Genomic DNA, 21,339 nt, shown 5'->3' on the forward strand with positions numbered 1-21,339 from the left:
TTAAAACAATTAGATTCTTTATTTCCAAACCATCAAATTGTCTGTCACGATGACTGATAGGAATCAATAACCTTTTGGATAATTGATTCTTAATTTTACAAGCATTAATAAACATGACTCTCAAATCATGAAGTTTTCTCTTTTGCTTGTGAAATGGTTATTATGAACACATACATTTGTGAAGTAACTTAAATGAACATTAAGCCTCTTTCCTGCAGTTCTTGGTGCTTCAGTATGAATATCCATACTGACAGATTATTCTGGGTTATTTTATGCATTAGTCTTTACATATTTCTGGTGTCGCAGCATTTTCTGGTGCAAACCAAACTACATTAGTCAAAAGTAATTTGGCCCAATTTCCAAACTCCTCTTTAAATCTGGTTGATGTAATATTTACAGTTTATACTGAACTCTGACTTGTTTGTTGAACTAAGTGATTTTCAGACTGAGCATAAGGAAGGGCAGCCATCTTGAAAGGAAGATGGTTACCTAATAAACACAGATGAAGGCCAAACACAAGTTTTCTATTTTATTGTAGCTCAGAGGAACAAGAATCTCGTTGTTCATTGAAATAAAAGTGAAACTGCAACAGGAAGCTGAATCTTTACCAAAATAAAAGTCTTCAACAGCGTCTCATAGCAGCAGGAAGTCAGTCCTCATAAATATATTTGCACCTCTGCCAGTAGAAAAATACACAACCTGTCCACATCTAAAGCTTTATACACTGATAAAGGAACATTCTGCGGCTTTTACTGGAACTTCAAGTTTGAACATCAAACCTTTTTCTCACAATTCATCTGTAAAAACTTAAATATGATCAGAGATGGAAAACAATCATGTTTTTGTTTTACTATCAGAAAAAAACAAAGTCTTATTTCAGCAGTTAAACACAGGAAACATTTATTCTCATCTATAAGTGCACTGAAATCCCAGAATGCACCTGAGTAAGAGTCAACAAATGAAATCAATGTTTTAGTTCAATTTCTTTGGATTTTTTTTTATGTTGATCAACAGTAAATCAAAGCAGGAAAACATTTCAACCAATTTCTGCAAACTAAAATGATTTCTGACGAGTCGGCAGAAAGTTTCTAACAGAAATACATTTCTTAAGCAAAAACTGACCAGTTTCAGCTGTTTTGTGTTTTTGGTTTGATATTCACTTAAAATTTGTTTAAATTTTGCTCTTCACAAAACATCACAAGTCTTAAAGCTATGAACATTTACAGAAAATTAAATTGTTTTAAAATCTGGAAAAACTAAACCTAAATCTCCACCTGAATTTTTTATATTTTTTAAGAAAATCTCAAAGATAAATAAAATAAAATCTAATATTTTAAAGGAAACATTGGAGTTTCTCTTTACTTTTACACATCAATAAACCTCTAACTTTCTGCAGGGTGACAGCTGATCACTCGGAGGACAGGAAGCAGCTACCGGAAGTGATGTCTCCACAGGAAGTGGGAGGCGGGGCTAGACGGAGCGGCGGATCAGGTGGTTCTTGTCGGGTTCTAGGAACTCGTCCAGCAGAGCGTCCGTCACCTTCCGGAGCTCAACCTCCAGCTGGGACACGTTGCTGCAGGACAGAGACAGCAGTGATGTCACAGAGGCCCCGCCCACTCCTGTGATGACACAAATCCTCAGCTGACCTTTCTCCCGGTGCGGCGCAGAACTCGGTGTAATACTTGATCTTTGGCTCGGTGCCGCTCGTCCGCAGCGTTGCCACGACGCCGTTCTGCAGCGTGAAGGTGATCATCTGACTGCTGGAAGCAGGAAGCACCTGTCGGAGGAATCGAGAGTTACAGGAAACGGCTTCCTGCTTCAGATTAAACTTCCTGGAAGTTTCCTCAGAACCACCTCGGATCAGAACTGAAACCCCTCAAGCAGAACCACAATCTGAGACGGAGCTTCAGGAGTCCAACCACTTTCAGAACCAGGTTCTGAAATTATTTCGAAAACAACCAACAGATTCTGCCTGGTCGTCGTTTTCTGGTGAAACTGAGTCAGAACCCGAGAACACCCCAGGATCCAACAGAACCTCCTTCAGCAGCAGTAACTCAGTCCAGTCTACTGTTGCTTTATGGGGGATTTTTCTGCCATAATCCAAGAGCCCACATTTTCAGTCTGAAAGCAGGATTTCACGTCTTTCTCTAAACTTGTGGCAGGAAAACTCCTCCATATTCCTTTAGCTCAGGAGTGTCTTCAGTTCTCCAAGTCTGGGGTCCTGAAGCCCTCCTGTTCAAACTCACCTGAACCAAATGGATGAGTTTATTTTTTCCAGTGGTGGGCTCGCTTATGCTAACATGCTAATGCACTAATTGTGGCGCTACTTTTTACTTTTAGGATTTGCTAATTTTGAAAACGTTTAACACACTTAGTGTCCCTAAATAAATCGTTTAGGGATGAATTTTATAACAAAATTTACTTGACTGTTTTGTAAATATTCAGTTACATGAAGTTTGACACTGGCTGCAGAGTTAGCTCATTTTGTGACACAAACCAAACGGCTAAATTGCCTCTTTACCAACTGTGGGCACATTTGAGCTGTCAATATAAAAGAGGAGCTAATTTTTCTTTACACTTTTGCAAACTTTGAAACCAGTTTGCACACTTAGCTAGTGAGCTAAGTGCGCTAAATTAGCTAAGCAGCTAGGTGCATTAGCTTAAATAAATGTTTCCAGCTAAATTCTAAAGTGGTAATTTACTTGACTGGTTATCAAAGTTTCAGGTGAATACAGTTTGACATCTGGAGCAGAGTTAGCAAAATAAACAACTATAAGATCTGTATGACAAATCTGACCTGCTGAGGACGACATGCTGTTGTAGAACGTTCTGTCACAGACGTACGGTGGATACAGAGTTTGGCACGTTAGCTTTGGTTTCTGCTGAGTACCATGTTGGTGTAGTCATTTAGCATCTAGCTAAATGACTACATTTAGCTAGATGGTGCCCATCGGTGCTCTTTACCTGCTGATCTATCTTTGGGATCCAGCAGTTCTGAAGCAGAGACCTTAGTGACCCGTATTTAATGGTTCTGCAGCAGTTTGTGAAGCTCCAACATATCATACAGCATTTTTATCATACTGAGGTCTGAACTGAGCTGATTTTAGGAAAATATTGAGACTTGTGAACCGTGAAACTGTTACAATGAAGACCAGGAACCAGGATAAGATCAGAACCTCCACAGTGGAAGAAGAAGAGCTGCTCTCACTGATCTGAGGTCGGGCCGGCTGCTGTCGTATCCCGTGGTTACGTCCCTGACATGGACGATCCTGATGCCGCCGCACGCCTTTGGATACGAGCCGTCTCCAGCGAAGTCCCTGATCCGGCTGAAGATCCTCTGGATGGTGGGGGGGTCGTTACAGGTGACGTATGAGGTCTTGGACACATGGTAACCATACCTATAGACAGGAAGTGACAAAAAACGAGAATAAAACCGACCTCAGACACCGACGTCTCAAACAGAACAACCTAAACCTTTATACTTGAGCTGCTCAAGTATAAAAATTACTGCATGTCAAATATGAATTTCACTCATACTTGCTGTTATTTTGCTGTTCCTTGATAAGAAATGTTCTATGCATAATTTAGCACATTTTTAAATGTTTACTGATCATTCAGGTGATTTTCTCACTGCTTTGAAACCTCGATGTTAAAGTTTATGTTGCGGAGGCTGATCTGAGATCAGAACTGTTGCTGTTTGCCACCATCTGGTGGTGAAATGGGAGTACGTTCTGGTAAACCAAACCTCGTATTTTTACACCTCAGCCCCCAACCTGCTGCATCCTACAGTCTCTTACGTCCGGTAGATGTTTTGAAGCTGTTGGTTCAGACTCAACTTCCTGGTCTGCAGGTACGCCGCCATTTCGGCCACGACCACGGCCGCGCTGACGCCATCTTTCTCAGGAACGATGCTACCACAGAGGAAACCTGCAGGCAGCAACTTTGACTGAGTCAGATTGTTTTACAGTTTGAACACAAATTTTTATGCACAGAATGAACCATAAAGAGAAGCCAGAAGAGACTTTATACAGCAGCCTGTTATAAGGTGTAGTTCTGCTAACCTGCCAGTAGGTGTCACCACTTCAGCTGGTCAGGCTTCTTACTTAATTTTTTTAATTTAATGAAAATCAGAACATGGCTAGTAGCATTTAATTTATTAGATTTTGAGTCACAAAAGTTTTCTTTGTGAAAATATCTTGGCTTAAAAACCCCCCGAAAAAAACCCAGGAAATATCTTTAAGTTAGATGCTAGAAAATAAGCAGTGTTTACAGTGCTCCCTACTGATGGATTAATGCAACTACAAGTTGATTCAGTTGGACTCAAAGGTGGTACTGAAATGAAATATTGAGTTATGCTGTCTTCAAATGGCAAGAATTTAAAATTGTTGGCTGATTTTCAAAACCTGAGACCACACAGGTGATAAAAAAACCTGAGCTATAACAGCTCTGGTTTTACAGTGTGTGGTGTTCAGCCATACAAACTGATTTCACTCAACTTTTAACTGTCAGACGGGAAATCTTGCAAAACCTCTCGAAACCAAACATGAGTTTAGAGTAAACAAAGATGGCCAACGAGGAAGAAGCAATGGCAAAAGTTGGTGGACGATATTTAACAGTGAATGTCTTGGATGATGTCCAACTTCCACTGGACTTTCCGTTGCTCCATGGAAGCTGTTCTGTCTTCTGTATTTTCAATTCCCCTCTGTGTTTCTGTCACATTGCTTTCTACCTGGCTACATTTCATCGAGCCAAGACAATCCAACATGTTGAATATCCTCGTGTCAGAGAAGTCCCACCCGACTTCCTTCCAAGCGGACCAGATCACTCTGAACACGTGGCAGGCGTGTCTCTGAAGATTGTTGGAATTGGAAAATCTGGACAAATTAGCCGTAGAGATCTTGCTGTGCGAATTAGGCTTTACATCACAGTCTGACTGTAATGCATTTAGCAACGGAACGCAGTAACAGTCGCTCATCAACAAGTGGTAGCAATTGAGCTGCGACCACCACTGATTATCAGGATCCTGGTTCTGATTGGACCAATGACGATTCTGGGAGTCACACAAACACAGAGAGATTTAAAGAGACAGCAGACCATCAAAGTTCTCACCTATAGACTCTTCGAAGGCAAATATGACCCTGTTTCCGGTTTTGGAGAGCTCATGGATTCTGTTCCCGATCCACTTGAAGCCAGGAAGAGTTTCCTGTTGGAGAACAGGTGTCACAAGTTTGTTTCTGCAGAGATCCATCAGATGAACCAGTCGCCTTCAGCTTTTTCTGACCTCAAAGTGGAAGCCCTCGATGCGAGCGAAGGCCTGCAGGATCTTGGACGACACGGTGGTGGCCAACATGTAGACGCTGTTGGTGTCTGCTGGGTCTGGATGGCTCTCCTTCCAGTTGAAGAACATCCACCATCCCAACAGGGCAGCCAGCTCGTTTCCTGAGAACACCTTCCACCCGTGCCTGCAACTCAAAGCAGACCCAAATAACCTGCTGGGTGAATCCAGCTAGACTTCCCTGCAGGACGGGGGTCTAACTGCAGCGAGCGTCACATACCCGTCAGATCGCTCGGCCACGGCCAGCCGGTCAGCGTCGGGGTCGGTTGCTAGGACGATCCGAGCGTTTTCCCGCTCAGCCAGGAGGAGTGAGAGCTCCTGGAAAACAGAGGAGGACAATAAACACGGAGGAAACCCAGGAAGTTCTGACTCCACAGAGATCCAGGTTACCAGGACAGACTCTCCCTCCTCTGGGTTTGGGCAGCGAACAGAGGAGAAGTTTGGGTCGGGGTCTTTCTGCTCAGGGACGGGAACGGGCGGGACGAAGCCGAACACCCGAAAGGCCTGCCGGACGAAGTCGTGACCGACTCCGTGGAAGGACGAGTGGACGAACTTTAACGTGCAGCTGCTGTTCAGATCCCTGGAAAACACAGAACAGCTTCCAGGGTTCAGGAAGTTAGCAGAGGAAGTCGGGAGAGAACAGGAAGTTATTGGGGGAAAACAGAGGGAGGAAGTAGGAAGGAAGTTGTTGGGAGAAGCAGAGGGAGGAAACAGGAAGTTACCTGTGGAAGCAGAGGGAAGTGAGGTCGTCCATGTAGCAGCTGTTGATCTGGGTCAGGGGGTCGGTCCTCAGCGAACTGCGGTCCACCAGCTCCTCGTCCCAGCAGGAGGCGCTCCAGGGCTCCAGCTGCTCCTCTATACAGCGCAGCACCTCCTTATCATGAGGGGAGGCGATCTGAGTGCCGCTACACCAGTACACCTGCAGGGGGAGACAGAAACACGCTGCACCTCCAGACGGTTCAGATCCTCAGAGCATGAGGTTCTGGATCCGGATCAGACAGATTCATTAAAGGTTTCTGTTTGGGACAGACTCTCCGGACCGGATGAGCGCCGCAGGAGGTTGTGTTTGGTCTGAGTGACCCCTCGGCCTGACCTTGTAGCCGTTGTCCTCTTTGGGATTGTGTGACGCAGTGATCATCACTCCAGATGCGGCTCCCAGTCTCTTCACAGCGTAAGGCTGGGAAACAAAACGTGAAAACAAACAATTTGGTAAAGAGACACCTCAACCCGGTCAGAAAGTTTCCACAGCTTCCAGAAGACTTCCTGTTTTTCAGCAGCAGTTCGTCTGCAGAGGATCTGATTCCTCAGCTTGATAACAGCAGGAACATTTATTATGGGTATTTCAACATAAACTACCTAAAGAAGTTTTCACCTTCTGGAGGCTTTACCTTTTTATTGCTTTATAAATAGTCAAGATCAACAACATTTTGGCTTTTTGGACAAAAAAAAGTTTTAATATCAAAGCAAAAACTGATTTATACAAAATAATGTTAAATAAATAAAAACAATATGCAACATGAAATGAGTATTTAACTGTGACTGATCTAGTCAATTGGTGCTCGCAGCCTCACAATGAGTGAGAAAAACTCACTAAAAAGGCTTGAATATTTATGGAATCACTTATTTTATGTTACACATTTTTATCTGATTTAAATTATTTTGTAGAAATCCATTTTCACTTTGACTTTAAAAAATCATGTCGATCATGACTGATTTGTAAATGAGCTAAAAAGATAAATCATCCAAGGAGGTGAATAGTTTTTATCAGCAGTGTGAGATTTTAGAGAATCGACCAAACTGAGCGCGCTCAGACTGCTGCTGTTTATGCACCATCAGCCTGTTAAAACAGCAGAATATTCCTTTAACAGTGACTTCTTCTGCAGGAAGTGATGTCATTGAGCTTCCTCACCACGTAAGGAGTCGGGACGAACGAGGAGAAGAGATGGACAGGAACGTCTCTGCTAAGCATCACTGCAGCCGTCAGCTTGGCCAGCCTGGGACGGACAAACACACAGAGACCTGGATCAGGAAGCAGGACGTGTCCAGGGGACGGACTTCCTGTTGCACTTCCTGTCTGGGTGCCGTTCCATCTCTGTACTTCCTGGAAACATCCCTGGAAACAAAACCGGATGGAGAGTTCCTGCCGTTCACCTCTGACTGCTGCAGCCGCTCTCCTCCTGACCTCTGGTGTCGTATCCAATGACGACGCCCCGGCTGCCAAGGTCAACAAAACACCTGCACAGGTACGCATGAAGGCCCTGAAAGGGGCGGAGCAACAGATCAGATGGACAGGAACGGGACCAGTTATACTGGTCTGCAACCAGTATGAAAGAGTTCTTATTGGTGTAGTAACTGGTCTGCAGCCTGATTGGACTGGTGTATGAACTGGTGAGTAACCTGTGAGGACTGGATGACGGTGAGGTCGTTGATCCGGTTGAATCCGGCTCCCATCGGGGCTCTGAGTCCAGCCGTACCGAAGCTCATCCGGCTGCAGAGTCTGGACCGCAGGTCCTCCAGGCGACCCGCCGCCGCCAGAGACTCCACCTGAGCCCGAGTCCATTTGTTCTGCAGAAAATGAACACAGTCTGATGACATCGAGTTCAGAATAATGTTCTGACCAGTTTAGGTTAACTGGTCTGAGCCGGACCCAAACCGGTTGTAATCTGGTTCTGGTTTCAGACTGCTTCCCTTCTGATTGGCTTTTATTGGCGTGTTTCTCTCTGAGGATAAAGATAGAAATCTGAACATGAGGGAAGCTTTTCCCAGCTGCTGACATTTACAGAGCAGGTCACGGTGACCTTTAACCCACAGAGCTCTGACTGCAGGAGGCCGACTGGACATCAGGGGATATATCAGGAGTTTAATTTGGTCTCATTATGTAATCTGGTTTAAAGTATATAACTTTTATAAAACATATTTTGTTAAATATTTGTTGAAACGGTCACTATGTGGTATGAGACGTAATTTGTGGAAAAAATAAATTGTTCTGCTCTGCCTTTAGCCAGCGCTCACTACAAACAACCAATCAGAGCCAGGAGGAGGGACTTTGCACTGTCAATCATCCTTGTGTGTGTGTGTGTGTGTGTGTATGTGTGTGTGTGTGTGTGTGTGTGTGTATTTAGCTTGGCCATCGATTACGGTGGATAAATGATTTTTAGGAACAATAAGTTGTTTCTTGCACATTGAGCAGCGAGTTTGATTTACAGCGCTAAGCCCCTCCTCCTGGCTCTGATTGGTTGTTTTTTGTCAGGAGGAGGTGGATGTTATCACAAATTATCTGTCTCATCTCTCACTGTGATAGTTCTAATACATAAATGTTTTTGTTTTTTAAGTTACATACTTTCCAGGCCTGCTGTAATGTGTGCTGAGAGTTTACAGAACATGAAACTGATGCTGATTTATTTTGATTGTCCTAAACGATGACTGGACCCTCTGCAGACATGATGCCCTTGATGAAATGACAACATGAACATGCATTAACAGTTATCACATTAATCCATCTCAATCAGCCTCTGATGGGGCAGGTTCCGGGCTTTTCCTGCAGGCTGGAGCTGAGGATGGTAATAAATCCAAACACTGGGCCTTTCATGACTCAAACAGCTTAGTCACGCTGCTACCTGATTACCCACACATTCTTTAATCTGCTGTTCCCACTAACCCTGATGAGCCCTAACTCAGAGCCCCCATATTCAGACCCAGAGGTTTAGCTTTCTTAGTCCACAGACTGAAACAATCAGAACCAGCAGTGCTGTCTGCGAGTTTTCTGTACTAACCTGATCTGAGGATAAATTCGGCATACATTGTTTCAGTTCAGGAATGTCCGTTCAACAGTGATCTCATCGTTTTTAACATCTCATTTAAACGCTCTAAGCAAACACCAATTAAAGTTATGACCTAAAGTGTTTCTATGTTAGAAAATAAATGCGCCGATTTTTCCAGAAGGCGTCAGATATTGTTGCCCCAGTTTCTTTTAATCCTCTTTGTGTTTTTCAGCTCGTTTATGTGAGAATCAACGGTGAAGCTGTGTGTTTTTAGGGGAGCTCCGGGGTAACGGTTACCGCTGCCAGGCTACAACCGCAGAACCCGGAGTCCGAGTTAACGGGTAGACAGACACTCACCCTGTCCCAGTCCAGCCACTGCTGCACCGCCTTGTCCAGCTTTGGGTCCCCGGTTCTCCGCCACCCCAGGTTCGCGTTTAGGTCCCCATTTCCTCCGGTTCCCACGGTGTCTTCCATGCCGACAGACCGGAGCGGGCTAACTAATGCTCAGCCATCAGACTGGAGGGAACAGCTGCTGTGTTTGCCGGCTGTCTGGGCTCTGCTGCCTTTTCCCCAGCAGCACGCTGTCACTGCCGGGTTGTTGTTGCAGCTGCAGTGCGTCAGCACCGTCCGCCTCTTCCTCCAGGCAGCTAACGTACCGTTAACCCCAGCTAGCCGCTGTTAGCACCTTCCATGAAGTTGGCTTCCGATTCGTAGTATAATTAAAGGACCATTCTAATTTTTTTCAAATAATTGGACTACGTCAGATCTGGATTACAATATAAAATACGTTGACTCTTCAGAACTACCCTGAATTATTTATATTTTAGGAGCATTTGGTGAAAATATCAATTAAAAAACGTTTATGTGTAATATAAAGGTCTCACTGATCTGAAATTATTCAAGAATATACAATTTTTGTAGAACTCAATCCAGTATGGTTATTACTGGATTCTGATCTAGAACTGATCAAATGTGTTTTATATTCTTTGACAGAAGTGGCACGTTTCTTTAAATCAGATACCGACTTCAGTGCAGAAAAAATGTTATTCAAAAATGAAACTGTGAACCGGATCCTTTCACAATAAAATATAATTATTTTTATTCACAAGCTTTGTGCAGACAGGCAAGGAATTAGACTTTCATTCTAATTACTTTGAATGAAGACATTTAACATGTATAAAAAGGATAAAATATTTAAAAATGTTTTTTGTATATTTTCCAGTGTTTTTACACAAGAGGGAATTAGTGCAAATATTGATCTGAGTGTCTGTTAAGTGTCCATCAGAGACATTCTGGAGGGAGAAACCGTCTCTGTAGCACCGAGCTGAATGTGAAAGTCTAATCAGTTTGTGTCCAGGATGTGTGGGGTCTGCAGAAACGTTAGCTGCCCTTTTCCTGATCCCAGAAACACTCTGATGGTTCCTTTCAACATAAAATACTCAGATACAAACATAAACTCTGAAAACTGAACCGACTGATATGTTTCCACATAACAAGCAGGTTTCGTCTGTTGTTCTGAATCAGACAACAAACAGGCTCATCGTCTGATCTCTTTATTTTATATGAAAAACACAACGGAGGTATAATTCACAGCTTTAGTGTTCCTGATTCTTAAAAATTTTTTGTTGTCAGTGGAGGAGAAAAAAGGCATCATGAGTGAAACAGTTTCTACGCAGGCGCCGCGCCGCCGTTCCGGTCGGGTTCTGGCGTTTCTGCCTCCGTCAGCCGGCAGCTGAACTGCTCCCTGAAGGCGTCCAGCAGGTGAGGGACGGCTTCCTCCACGCTGACGTCTCTCTGCAGCTCTCTGCTCAGCGACGTCACGCCTTTGCCTTCGATCCCACACGGCACGATGTGGTCGAACCACGACAGGTCCGTGTTGCAGTTCAGAGCCAAGCCGTGAGACGTGACGTAGCGGCCGCAGTGGATTCCTGGGAACACAAACACTGGTCAAACTGATGACAAGGCTGATGACAGGAGAACCAAGATGGAGAATAAACACCAAACCAACTGGCTACAGGTTGCTTTATTCTGTCACATCACCACTCTGTCCACCAGGATTACGGGCCCAGTGGACCGTCAGCAGCTGGGGTAGCAAAATCTGAGTGAAGTTTCCTCCTCCCCTTCTTTAATTCAAACCAAATTGGTGTCAATTGTTTGTGCTGCAAACATTTTCATATCCTATCATTTTAAAAATATTAATGAAAAAACCTTTCAACCAGTCCTTCCCACATTTACAAAATCAAATAAAACTTCCAAACAAAAGCAGCACAAATTATTTTTTGCCGCACCAACCAGCATAAATGTAGTAGAGTTGACTGACGCCAATTTTGTTTGACTTGAAGAAGGTCAAACAACGTGACCCAACGTCACTGAGGTAAGAGCTGAACCCTACGACTCACAGCATTCATCAGGCCTGTCGCCTTCACTTCTCCAAACTCAGGTGGTTGTTCTGTTCAGATCCAACAAAAACTGCAGGCTGACAACATGCTTTCATGTCTCCAATGGCAAAATTCTCTAAAACACCCAACAAATACAACAGAAAAATGTTGCAAAAGAAAAAAAAAGCAAATGCAGAAACAAGCAGAAAGTATTAAATCCTGCAGACTTGATCCACAAAGCAGAAGTCCTCCAGACCACTAGGGGAGCCGACCACCAACTACTAGAACCAGACACAGTAGACAGAAAATAGAGAAAAGTTGCCTTTTATGTCATGCTTATTTCATGACATCCAGGCTTTTGCAATATTATAGAACAGGAGTATATGTAATGTGATGGACTCCAGACTCCCCCTAGTGGCCTGGAGGATTTCGAAGTGACTTTGCAGAGCTGCTGTCATTTTTGCTATTTGTGGTATTTTCCTTTTTGTTTCCATTTGTGTGTTTTGGAATTTGCATCATTCATGTGTTTGCAGTTTATTTCGCTGTTTGCTGCATGTTTGCAACAATCAGCCACCATATTTCTGTAGCGCCAGAATCATGTCACCACATCTGCTGCTTTGTAGCGCGTCACACTCTTTCCCCAATCGTGTGTTAGTTTAGGGTTCATGAGTCTCGACTTCAGACCCTTTTTTATTTTGTGTCTGGATCTTTCAGCTGAACCTGAGGTGCAATAAGTAGGTTTAAAATCACAGAAAGAAAGAATGATCTAAAAGTAGAAGTAGAAAAGAACAAAACTTCCATAAAGAGGCACAAAATTTGCTGGAAAGAGGCAAAGAACTAAGTAAAAACGCAAAAAATAATCAGTATGATTTTTAAGAATCATACTGAGGCACAAAATAACCAAAGAAAGGCACAAAAAAAACGCAAAGAGGAAAGAAACCGCTTGATCAATTTAAACAATATACACATCTACTACTAAACCACTGCAAAGATCTGTTGCAAGGTTCAAATCTGCTTTCAAAAAACCTGCTGAAAAGAAGCACACAACCTCCATAACAATCAAAAAAACATGAAAAGAAGTAAAACTGCAGCAGACATAAAAAAAACCACCAAAAACTGAATGTAAAGATGGAAGAAACCACTATAAACACTAATAAACAGACTCAAAACCACCATAAACTAAACCACAGCAAATAGGTGCAATACTGTCTGAAAGAACCACAGACCCATAAGAGACACAAGCAACTTATGAAAAGTAAAACTGCAGAAAAAAGGCAAATAAAAACCCCATCAAAGTTAAACAGAACAACCATACAGAAACAGTTTTAGTGCTACTTCTGCAGATCAATGAACAAAAACATAAATTGGCCACAGAGGAGTAAATATCCGCCATAAAACTCAGGGAATTCAACATTAATATGGACATATTTCATGTAACATGATTATCATGACAACAGTGGCAACTCCAACAGAGGGGCCGGGGGGCCCAAGGCCCCTTCTGGAAAATGCTAGCAACCCTACTAGCCCCCCTGAGAATCGTGCTAAAGTCATAAAAATATATATAGAACAAATCCAATAAATAAATTAATTAATTTATGAAAAATAAAATTTACAGAAATAAATAAGTAAGTCTGGTTGTGTCGTACCGATGGCGCAGATCTTGTTGTCTCCGACCCAGACTCCCGTGTGAGGAGACGTCGCTGCTTCCACGCCGAACCTGCTGCACAGCGCGATGACCGTCTTCTCCAGCTGGCCCACGTACCACCGGACGCTCTGAGGGAACAGAACCCGCGTCACAACCAGAACCACAGACGCCATCGGATCTCAGGCTGCTCAGGTCCGACCTTCTTAAAGTTCCCCAGGTTCAGCACCGGGTAGCAGACCAGCTGACCCGGTCCGTGGAAGGTGATGAGTCCTCCTCTGTTGGCGTGGTGGACGTCGGCCCCCAGCAGCCGGAGCCGGTCCAGTACTGGACCCGGGTATGGTTTGTGCCGGATCCCAGTGGTGTAGACTGGCGAGTGCTGGCAGAGCAGCAGCGTGTGGGCCGGACCGAACCGGTGCCGGTCAGTGTAGACCTGCTGCAGCCTCAGACCCTCCTGATAGGACACCAGGCCCAGACGGACCACCTCCACCAGGGGCCTGGCGGTCTGCATCCAGAACTGCAACGGGACCAAATCCAGTCAGAACCAATAAGTTCAGAACCAGCAAGTTGACTCATTCTGACAAGAAACGGGTCATCTCAGGATTCTTCTAAATATAAGCTGAGAACATTTCCGGGTCAAGTTCCTGCAGCTTTAATTTGTTCAGAGAAGCTGGAGAGCCAAAGTGAAGGGCGCATACAGAATCCCCCTGAGATTCTACTTGTTTTTAGACTTTCCTCGGTACCGCAGCGGTCCAGAATCTGCAGTGAGAACAAACAGGTCCAATCTAGCCTGCAGAACCTCACACTGAGTTCGGCTGCCTGGTTTCACCGGCTGCAGTCAGAAAAGAGCTGCTTCAGGAGGAAACTCTGATTCTCCGAGCTTCAGAACTAGAAGCTCGGTTCTGGTCCGGTCCAGACAGCAGGTGAACCTCAAACCTGATCCAGGAGACTCACCTGCCAACGTCACCGCGTGCTCGCCCAAGTCCTCTACCTGTCAGCTGTGGAATCCGCGTGGGTTTCCGGTTTACCGCCGCACTTTCAACCGGAAACACACAGAGGCCTTCATAATAAAGCTGTTCAATTTTGAATTATAGAGTTCTGAGGACGTTTACATGTGGCTTTATATGAAGGAAAAACATAAAAGAGCAATTCTAAGAGAAATCACAATTGGCCCCACAAACAGCTCCTCAGCACTATGGTTTAATTCACCGATATCAAAAATTTGGGATGATTACCAATATTTACACCTCTTTAAAAAATTCTACACCTACACCCAATAATTCAACTTAAATCCATTGGGCAGCAACTACTAACTCAATTAGTAATTGACTATTGTGACTTTTCAAATAAAAATAAATATACACATTGTTTTCAGTTAATCACTTAAGCCTTTTATACAATATTAGAAATACAATAAAAGACAGACATAGAGTATATTGTCATCCAATTAAATTCAAGATGCAACAAAGAATTAAATTCCTTTTTAATAAGAAAATAAAACATTTTATTGTGTTCCAAATAAATGATTCCGTGTTTATCCGTAACAATTGCCTAAAATGCAGCAACATAGAATTCCTTTAGCATGCAGCTAAAAATACTTACATCAATATGTGAAAATGAGGGTAGGACTGATTTGGTGATTATTATTATTATTATTATTATTATTATTATTAACCGATTCATGATTGGATAGCAAAAGACACTTTTTTCCCCTTTTTTCTTTTGCAGAAATTGAACCAGGTGAAGCTAAAACTTTGCCACTTGAGGAATTTTGAGTAGCACATACAAGGTTTTCTTTGTTGTTGTTTTTTACTTAGATGAAGAATGTATACATTTTTGTACAATTTTGGGATAATTTCAGTTCTGAGTATGTTTTTCCAGCGTCGTATCATATTACGTTGGGAATTTGTGCTTTTATTTTGAAAATTCTGACTCCCGCCACAGTAGGCTCGCGCCGCTGTGTCCCGGCTCTTCGGTTGGCGGGCTGCACGCGCGTCCAGCTCGCGCTCGCGCTGTTTTCGGCAGGGGGTGGGGTTTGTTTTCGGAGCGGACCTGAGAGACAAGATGGCGACCGCAGGGTTCGCCGAACAGCGATCCACTCAGGCCGGTACCGCCGCAGACACCTCCCGGTCACGGCCCGGCACGGCAGGAGCCGCCCGGTGCCGCTCCGGCTCCGGACCGCCGGAGAAGTGCTCAGCCTGCTCAGAGAGCCGGTCTGGGTCTGGGACTGGGACGGCCTGTTCCCGGTGCCTGGCCCGGAGAGTCCCGGGCAGAGAGGAGCGAATCCGGAGAAGAAGTGACCCCGAGAGAGGCAGCAGCAGAGCGGGAAAGAGGGACAGCGAGAGCCGGAGAGGTGAGTGTGTTTAGCGGGGAGAGAGCAGCTCACAGGGCGCTGAATCTGTCCTGGCGCCGGGGTTCGGTCCTCTGAAGAGCTGCTGGAAAAGAACCGGGAATAAACTGATTTATTCGGAACTTTAATAAAGTTGGGTGTAATAAACAGCAGGACTTTGCAGTGAAAAGAGCAGCGGTGGACTGGGTTCTGTCCCGCTGCGGAGCGGTCCGGGTCCGTTCGGACTGCGGACGTATTGGGATCGGGACGGTTCGGTGTGAATATGATAGTCACCAATCAGTCCCAGATAAATCAATGAAAACATCAGGTGAACACATGACTGTCCTGTGAGGAGCTGCTGCTCCGGTTTATCCTCTTTCTGCGCAGTTTGAGGCTTTTTTCTCGGGTTTTCTGGTTTGTTCAACACTTTCAGCTCAGTTTAATGGATATTTCTGGTCATACTTTCTGGTTTGTTGACCGGTTCTGGTCAGTCTGTTTAGCTTGCATCATGTAGGACTTGTCCAGACATGTACAGACACAGGAGGAGCTCAGTTATACAGACCTGGTAGTAGAACTGCAGTACTCTGTACTGCTCAGTTCATTTTGAATTACTCTGTTGGGACTTGTCGAGGTTTGTGGTGGAAGCCACTGGGAGTTCTGGTCCCAGTTACCGGAGGAAGTAAGACCTGGAAACAGGAGCTACATCTTTAAATATCTCAGAATAAGGAAAATGTTACCTAATTTAAATAATGAATAATTTGCTTTTAGTTTAACAGCTGCATGACAAGATTCAGTTGTTATTGTGCTGTATTTTTGCTGTGCTTCATGAATGATACATTAAAAACATATTATTCATACATTACAATGTTATTAGATGCCTATTTAAGGTGAAACAACTCGAGGTGCACCGATTGCAGTTTTCTGTCTGATCGCGGATTTTAAAGGGGCAGTGCTACGTAAAATCAACTTTTTGAGTGTAACATTGTGTTAGAATTTTATTCCCACATCATAAACAAACCTGGTGTGTCACTTTGGTTCTGTCATGCATGTTTAGGAAATCCTTTAATTTCCATGGCAGCCATTCTGCTGGGTGGACCTAGGCCACCCTCATGGGCCTTCGAGGCGCAGCTCCTCCTCAGCGCAGCTCCTCCTCAGCGCAGCTCCTCCTCAGCGAAGCTCCTCCTCAGCGCAGCTCCTCCTCAGCTTCCTCATGGACCAGCCCTCCCTCTTGATTCTCCTGCTCAGATCCTTCAGACTAGCCAGCAGTAATTAGCAAACAGCTGGTGGAACTGCTGAGCTTATTACAGGAGCTACTGCTCAGTGAAATGCTGGTAAAAACAAAGGTTTTTACAACATAGAGGAGCCATGTTGGGATGACTTCCTGGAGGGGGAGTTTCAGAAAGAGCAGGAGTTTTAAAGACCCAATTTCAAGGCTTTAAATTACGAAGTAAAAACTTTTTTATATCATATATGTGTCATTTTATAACAAATTAAGTAAACAATAGTTATTTGATTATGCTATAAAATGGCACTAGGTGCTTGAAAAACGCATAACACTGGCCCTTTAAGTAAAAACATTTTCCAGGCACACTGTGTCATCTTATAGTAATCAAGTAACTGTGTTATCTTAAATTGCAACATAGTTTAATGCTATATATTTCAAATGTGACTTAACAAAAATTTGACTTTGTAATTTAACGCCTTAAAATTGGGCCTCTGTTTCTTTAAGAAGCTCCTGCTCTCTCTGAAGCTCCGCCTTCAGGAAGTCATCACAACATGGCTCCTCTATTAACCCTTTAACAACGTTTTACCAGCATAAAATGGAGAACAGAATCAAGGCAACACTCGAGACATGTTTATGATGAGGGAATAACTTTATAACGTAAAGCTCAAAGAGTTGATTTTCCATGACACCGCCCCTTTAAATTTAGTGAGGAGGCAGAAAGAATCCTGTTGGCTCTCTGGTTCTGACGGCTACGGAGGCCTGGTTGGATCATGTTCAGGAACAGCATCTCTGTTTCTGTTTTGCTCCCAGGCGTCTTCGTCTGTCCGACCCTGCCGAAGTCTGCGGACGCTCCTGCGGCTCCGTCTGCGAAGCTCAAGGTGAGTCTGGGAGCTTTCAGGAAGTCTCTGCGTCCCGAATATGGTCAGGAATCTGTCCCGCCTCTTCCTGTCCAGCTGCTGGCATCCGACGACCGGGAGGAGATCCGGAAGTGGAGCTGCCTGATGGGGAAGGACGAATCCGGGTCGGTTCGACGCGCGGTGGAGCCGGTGAGTCCAACGGATCCAGAACCCGTCCATCCTTCCTGTTCTGTTCCTCAACCCGCCGCTCTTCTCAGGGGGTTCTGTCCGACTCTGAGAATGAGGAGCCCATCAGCAGGAGGATCCGGAACATCTCCGCCTTCATCAGGAAAACCAAGAACTCCTCAGCCGTCAGCAGGTGAGCGGAGCGGCCTGAGACATCGGCACTCCTGGAGTCCGACCTTTGACCTCCTGTTTGCTCCTTAGTGGTTCCCGGAGGAGTCGGAGCTGCACCGACCCCCTGGAGGACCGGGGAGGGAAGATGAAGGCGATCGTCCCGCCAGCGGCCGTTATGGAGCAGGTGGGTCGGATCAGAACCGCCGGACAGTAAATCAGTCCATGTTTGTTATCACAGGCCTACGGATGCGTTCTAACCCGGCTCTGTCAGAATGTCAGCAAATCCTTAAAATGTCATAAAAATTCATTAAAGAAAATGTAAGTTGACTTTAAACTGTCACAGTTTTGTTCCATTTTTCTTGTACGTTTCTGTTGAGATAAAGGTCTTAAATTTTATTCACAATTGTCTTAAAATGTCTTAAATTTATTTTTTAAAAATGCAAGTTGGCCTTAAATATGCCTTGTTGTGGTGGATTATTTAATCTCACATTTTCTACATAGATTTTTTTCACAGAATTTTCTATAAGGCAAAAGTTGGAGTCGCACACAGACATCTTCACTCACTGACTCAAGGCTACCAAGAACATGCTGCTAATGCTTGCTAGGTAGCCAGTTTGCTTGCTACCTTCTTGATAGCTAGCAAGCAAACACAAGCAAGCCATTAGCAGCTAGCATACGGCTCTTTAGCTAGCCAAGTAGCTAGATGCTAAGCTAGCAGATATGGCTCTACTAGATAGCTTAGAGCAATGTCCCATTTCCTTACATGAGCAGCACAAAGCTGCTGCCAAGAGCAACAAAAACTTTCCTTCATGTCTTTTGCACATCCTGTCATGATGTCAGAATCATTTAAAAAAGTCTGACCTTGTTGGTGAAGCCTGCAGTAACGCTGTCCGTCACCGTACTGCAGGTGGGCATCAGCCACAGCTCGGCAGCCGGCATCCTGCTGTCGTCGGAGAACAGCCGCTCCATCTCAGCGCCCATCACGGCGCCGGACCGCAGGCTCACCTGGAGGGCGGTGCTGACGTCATCGGCGCCTCTGGGTCTGCCGCCGCCGCCGGCCCGCGCCGAGCGCTCCATCAGCCCCGAGAGCAACGACAGCATCTCAGAGGAGCTCAACCACTTTAAGCCCATTGTCTGCTCGCCGTGCACGCCGCCCAAGCGGCTGCCTGACGGCCGCCTGTTGGAGCCCACCGTCGTCAAGGCGACGCCACGCAACCTGAGCCGCAGCCTGCAGAAGGCCACCAGCTACGAGGCGAGCCCGGCCGTCCTGCAGAAGTGGCGGCAGATTGAGCTGGACCGGCAGGGGCTGAAGGTCAGCACCAGGGCCACGCTCACGAGCCCGGCCCCTGAGCCCGAAGGGGGCGGAGCCTCCAAGGCGCTGCAGCACTGCGGCGCCGTGGCGCTGGCCAACAGGAGGCGGCTGCTGTTCGAGCCGCCAGACATGGACGGGTTCCAGAAACAGTCGGTGAAGATCCGTGTCCCCGCCGTCCGCTACGGCTGCGGCGCCGCCCTCAGAGGCTGTTCGGACTTGGAGTCGGCCGGTGCCGCCCTGGAACCCGGCGGCGGCCCAGCGCCATTCGGACGGAAACACTCGTTCTCTCCGTGCAACAACTCCGGGTTCCGACCCGGAAAACTTGTGCCAAAGGACTCGTTGAGTCCCAGGAAGGAGTGGGACGGCATCTGCAACCAGTCTACCTCAAGGAGGGGCAAGAAGAGGTACCAGAAGACCAAACACCTGGATCCGGCTCTGGACCCGGTTCTGGACCCGGCGCTGAAGAGGAGCCGGCCCAGCGGCCAGCAGGAGGCGCCGTGTTCTGTCCAGCAGGAGCGGCAGGACCGAGCGCTCGCCCTCAGACTGCAGAGACAGTTCGACCTGGAGGTCCGCAGGACCAGCCCCGACCGCTACTTCCTGCGCTCATGGAGGTCCACCCAGAACCGCAGGAGGCGGGGCCTGAGGACGTCCCGGCCAATCAGCAAGAAGCTGTGAGGAGTCAGGCTCCGGCCCGCAGATATGCAAAGAGACCAAAGGAAAGTTTTTCCAGGCGGAACGTTTCTTCCAAACACCAGCAGAGAACCAAACCTGGACAGAACCACAGCAGGTTCTGGTTCTTTATTCCGGTTCTGATCATCAATACACTGTTTTTATTCAATCAAACTGCAACAATTGATTCCTGATAATCAGCTGATCGGTTCTGGAGACCCACCAGTTCGGTCCTGAAGGAGCGGCTGCGTCACATGACCCAACTCTGTATTCCCCTCAACCAATCAGAACGCTGCAGAGAGAGCTTCCTGTTTGGGGTCATAGCCTTGCTCCAAACCCGGTTCCGGTTCTGTGATGAACACGGTGCAACCTGGACCTCACGGACCTACAGGAGAATCGGTGCTTCTCTAACACTCAATGAAACTCATGATTAGCTGCAACGGATTAAAAAATGAGCTGCATTAAATTAGCTTCATCCTGGCCATAAACTCCTTTCTGTACATCATGTAAAACAGCAGAAGAAGAAACTGCAGGAATGAAATAAACCTCCTAAAACAGGAATCTGTCGTTTACATGTTGTTTTTTAACGAGTCAGCTAGGGCTGAAACGATTCCTCGAATGATTCGAGTACCTCGATTACTAAAATTCCTCGAGGAAAATTTACCTGCCTCGAAGCTTCGTTAATTTATGTTTTATTAGTTAGCGCACCGTGTTCCGGCCGGGACTTCATTTGCGTTGCGCGGAGCTCTCACTTCCGCCTCTGAGTTGTTGACAAAAGCTAAGTCTCAGCGGCATAAAGTCCAATCTTCAAGATTGGCCCGTGGGAATTTTATTGATTGATGATAATGCCCGACTTTTTATCGTTTTTTGGGGAACCAATAAGCATCCTTAAAATGACTGGGGGAATGCCTGGAGTACGGCAGCATTTCTCCTCCGGGGCTGCTGGTTGAAAGCGAACGGCGGGAAGAGCGCTGAGGTGAGCGGATAGCCTGAACAGGGCGGGCGGCTGAGTAGCTGATGCTTACCGTGTAAATGTAGCTTTACCGACGAACCGCACAATACATTTCATATCCCGGTCTGAAGAAACGGGTGGCGGAGCGCATCGTACATGGCTGGTAGATGAGTTTCTGAGTGTGACCAGTGAAGGTGTCGTAAATATCCCGTATTGCTTCCCCCCGTGTTCGTCCCCCGGTCTAACGGTTCGTCAGTCCGCTGGTCTATTTCCTCCCCTCCACCCCATGTTCGTTCATTCGCCCTCTCCTCCCACTCCAGGCGGCATTTCCCGTATTTTCAAACCCAAAGCGTGACAGGTTAGGTGGCAAGGTGAGTTTAATTAATCTATTAAACTCACTGAAGATGAATACATAAACTAAAAGCTGGATTGTAGACATTTTTTATAAGCATATTTGTGAGCCTGCCTCTTTGTTATTAAATTCAATATAATTTCAGATTTTTCTATAACTTTTCTTCTGGTTAACTTAGAAAGTGAGCTATT

At 45.6% G+C, this 21,339-nt stretch overlaps 3 protein-coding genes across 6 annotated transcripts; 1 reads left to right on the top strand and 2 right to left on the bottom strand.

The window, feature by feature from the left end:
* Positions 1-516: 516 nt before the first annotated feature.
* pgm2l1 (phosphoglucomutase 2-like 1) lies at positions 517-9,742 on the bottom strand. 3 transcript variants are annotated; one of them, XR_015765029.1, is made up of 14 exons: positions 9,454-9,742; positions 7,733-7,900; positions 7,487-7,593; positions 7,245-7,329; positions 6,429-6,512; positions 6,058-6,254; positions 5,726-5,915; positions 5,556-5,653; positions 5,282-5,468; positions 5,110-5,203; positions 3,798-3,927; positions 3,177-3,398; positions 1,647-1,777; positions 517-1,573 (listed from the first exon to the last, which is right to left on the bottom strand). XR_015765029.1 is itself a non-coding variant. In XM_014981060.2 (14 exons), exons 1-14 carry the CDS (start codon positions 9,568-9,570, stop codon positions 1,471-1,473), a joined length of 1,881 nt encoding a protein of 626 aa, XP_014836546.2. In that variant the 5' UTR covers positions 9,571-9,740; the 3' UTR covers positions 517-1,470. The 3 variants fall into 3 exon arrangements, 2 of the variants coding, with proteins under 2 accessions (XP_014836546.2, XP_014836547.2); XM_014981060.2 differs by having other exon boundaries at positions 3,209-3,398; positions 9,454-9,740; XM_014981061.2 differs by having other exon boundaries at positions 3,209-3,398; positions 5,282-5,462; positions 9,454-9,739.
* Positions 9,743-10,633: 891 nt separating this feature from the next.
* lipt2 (lipoyl(octanoyl) transferase 2) lies at positions 10,634-14,179 on the bottom strand. Its single transcript, XM_014981059.2, has 4 exons — positions 14,071-14,179; positions 13,319-13,633; positions 13,121-13,247; positions 10,634-11,024 (listed from the first exon to the last, which is right to left on the bottom strand). The coding sequence occupies exons 2-4, from the start codon at positions 13,625-13,627 to the stop codon at positions 10,765-10,767; spliced, it is 696 nt and encodes a 231-aa protein (XP_014836545.2). The 5' UTR covers positions 13,628-13,633; positions 14,071-14,179; the 3' UTR covers positions 10,634-10,764.
* Positions 14,180-15,086: 907 nt separating this feature from the next.
* rnf169 (ring finger protein 169) lies at positions 15,087-20,405 on the top strand. 2 transcript variants are annotated; one of them, XM_014981058.2, is made up of 6 exons: positions 15,127-15,469; positions 17,481-17,548; positions 17,624-17,716; positions 17,785-17,885; positions 17,954-18,047; positions 18,771-20,405. In XM_014981058.2, the coding sequence occupies exons 1-6, from the start codon at positions 15,181-15,183 to the stop codon at positions 19,848-19,850; spliced, it is 1,725 nt and encodes a 574-aa protein (XP_014836544.2). In that variant the 5' UTR covers positions 15,127-15,180; the 3' UTR covers positions 19,851-20,405. The 2 variants fall into 2 exon arrangements, with proteins under 2 accessions (XP_014836542.2, XP_014836544.2); XM_014981056.2 differs by having other exon boundaries at positions 15,087-15,469; positions 17,481-17,716.
* Positions 20,406-21,339: the final 934 nt, after the last annotated feature.

Source organism: Poecilia mexicana, unplaced genomic scaffold (genome assembly GCF_051168715.1).
Source record: "Poecilia mexicana isolate PSO_F unplaced genomic scaffold, ASM5116871v1 scaffold_13, whole genome shotgun sequence".
Lineage (NCBI taxonomy): Eukaryota > Metazoa > Chordata > Actinopteri > Cyprinodontiformes > Poeciliidae > Poecilia > Poecilia mexicana.

Excerpts from the sequence above, each read along its gene's own strand:
- pgm2l1 (XM_014981060.2), bottom strand. The coding sequence starts at position 9,570 with ATGGAAGACACCGTGGGAACCGGAGGAAATGGGGACCTAAACGCGAAC. Across the intron at positions 5,204-5,281 it reads TCGAGGGCTTCCACTTTGAG|GAAACTCTTCCTGGCTTCAA; the intron begins GTCAGAAAAAGC and ends GTTCTCCAACAG. Across the intron at positions 1,778-3,208 it reads GCCGGCCCGACCTCAGATCA|GTGCTTCCTGCTTCCAGCAG; the intron begins GTGAGAGCAGCT and ends TTCCTCCGACAG.
- lipt2 (XM_014981059.2), bottom strand. The coding sequence starts at position 13,627 with ATGCAGACCGCCAGGCCCCTGGTGGAGGTGGTCCGTCTGGGCCTGGTG. Across the intron at positions 13,248-13,318 it reads ACCTGGGGAACTTTAAGAAG|AGCGTCCGGTGGTACGTGGG; the intron begins GTCGGACCTGAG and ends CTGTTCCCTCAG. Across the intron at positions 11,025-13,120 it reads CAACAAGATCTGCGCCATCG|GAATCCACTGCGGCCGCTAC; the intron begins GTACGACACAAC and ends TTGTGTTCCCAG.
- rnf169 (XM_014981056.2), top strand. The coding sequence starts at position 15,181 with ATGGCGACCGCAGGGTTCGCCGAACAGCGATCCACTCAGGCCGGTACC. Across the intron at positions 17,886-17,953 it reads AACTCCTCAGCCGTCAGCAG|TGGTTCCCGGAGGAGTCGGA; the intron begins GTGAGCGGAGCG and ends TTTGCTCCTTAG. Across the intron at positions 18,048-18,770 it reads CAGCGGCCGTTATGGAGCAG|GTGGGCATCAGCCACAGCTC; the intron begins GTGGGTCGGATC and ends ACCGTACTGCAG.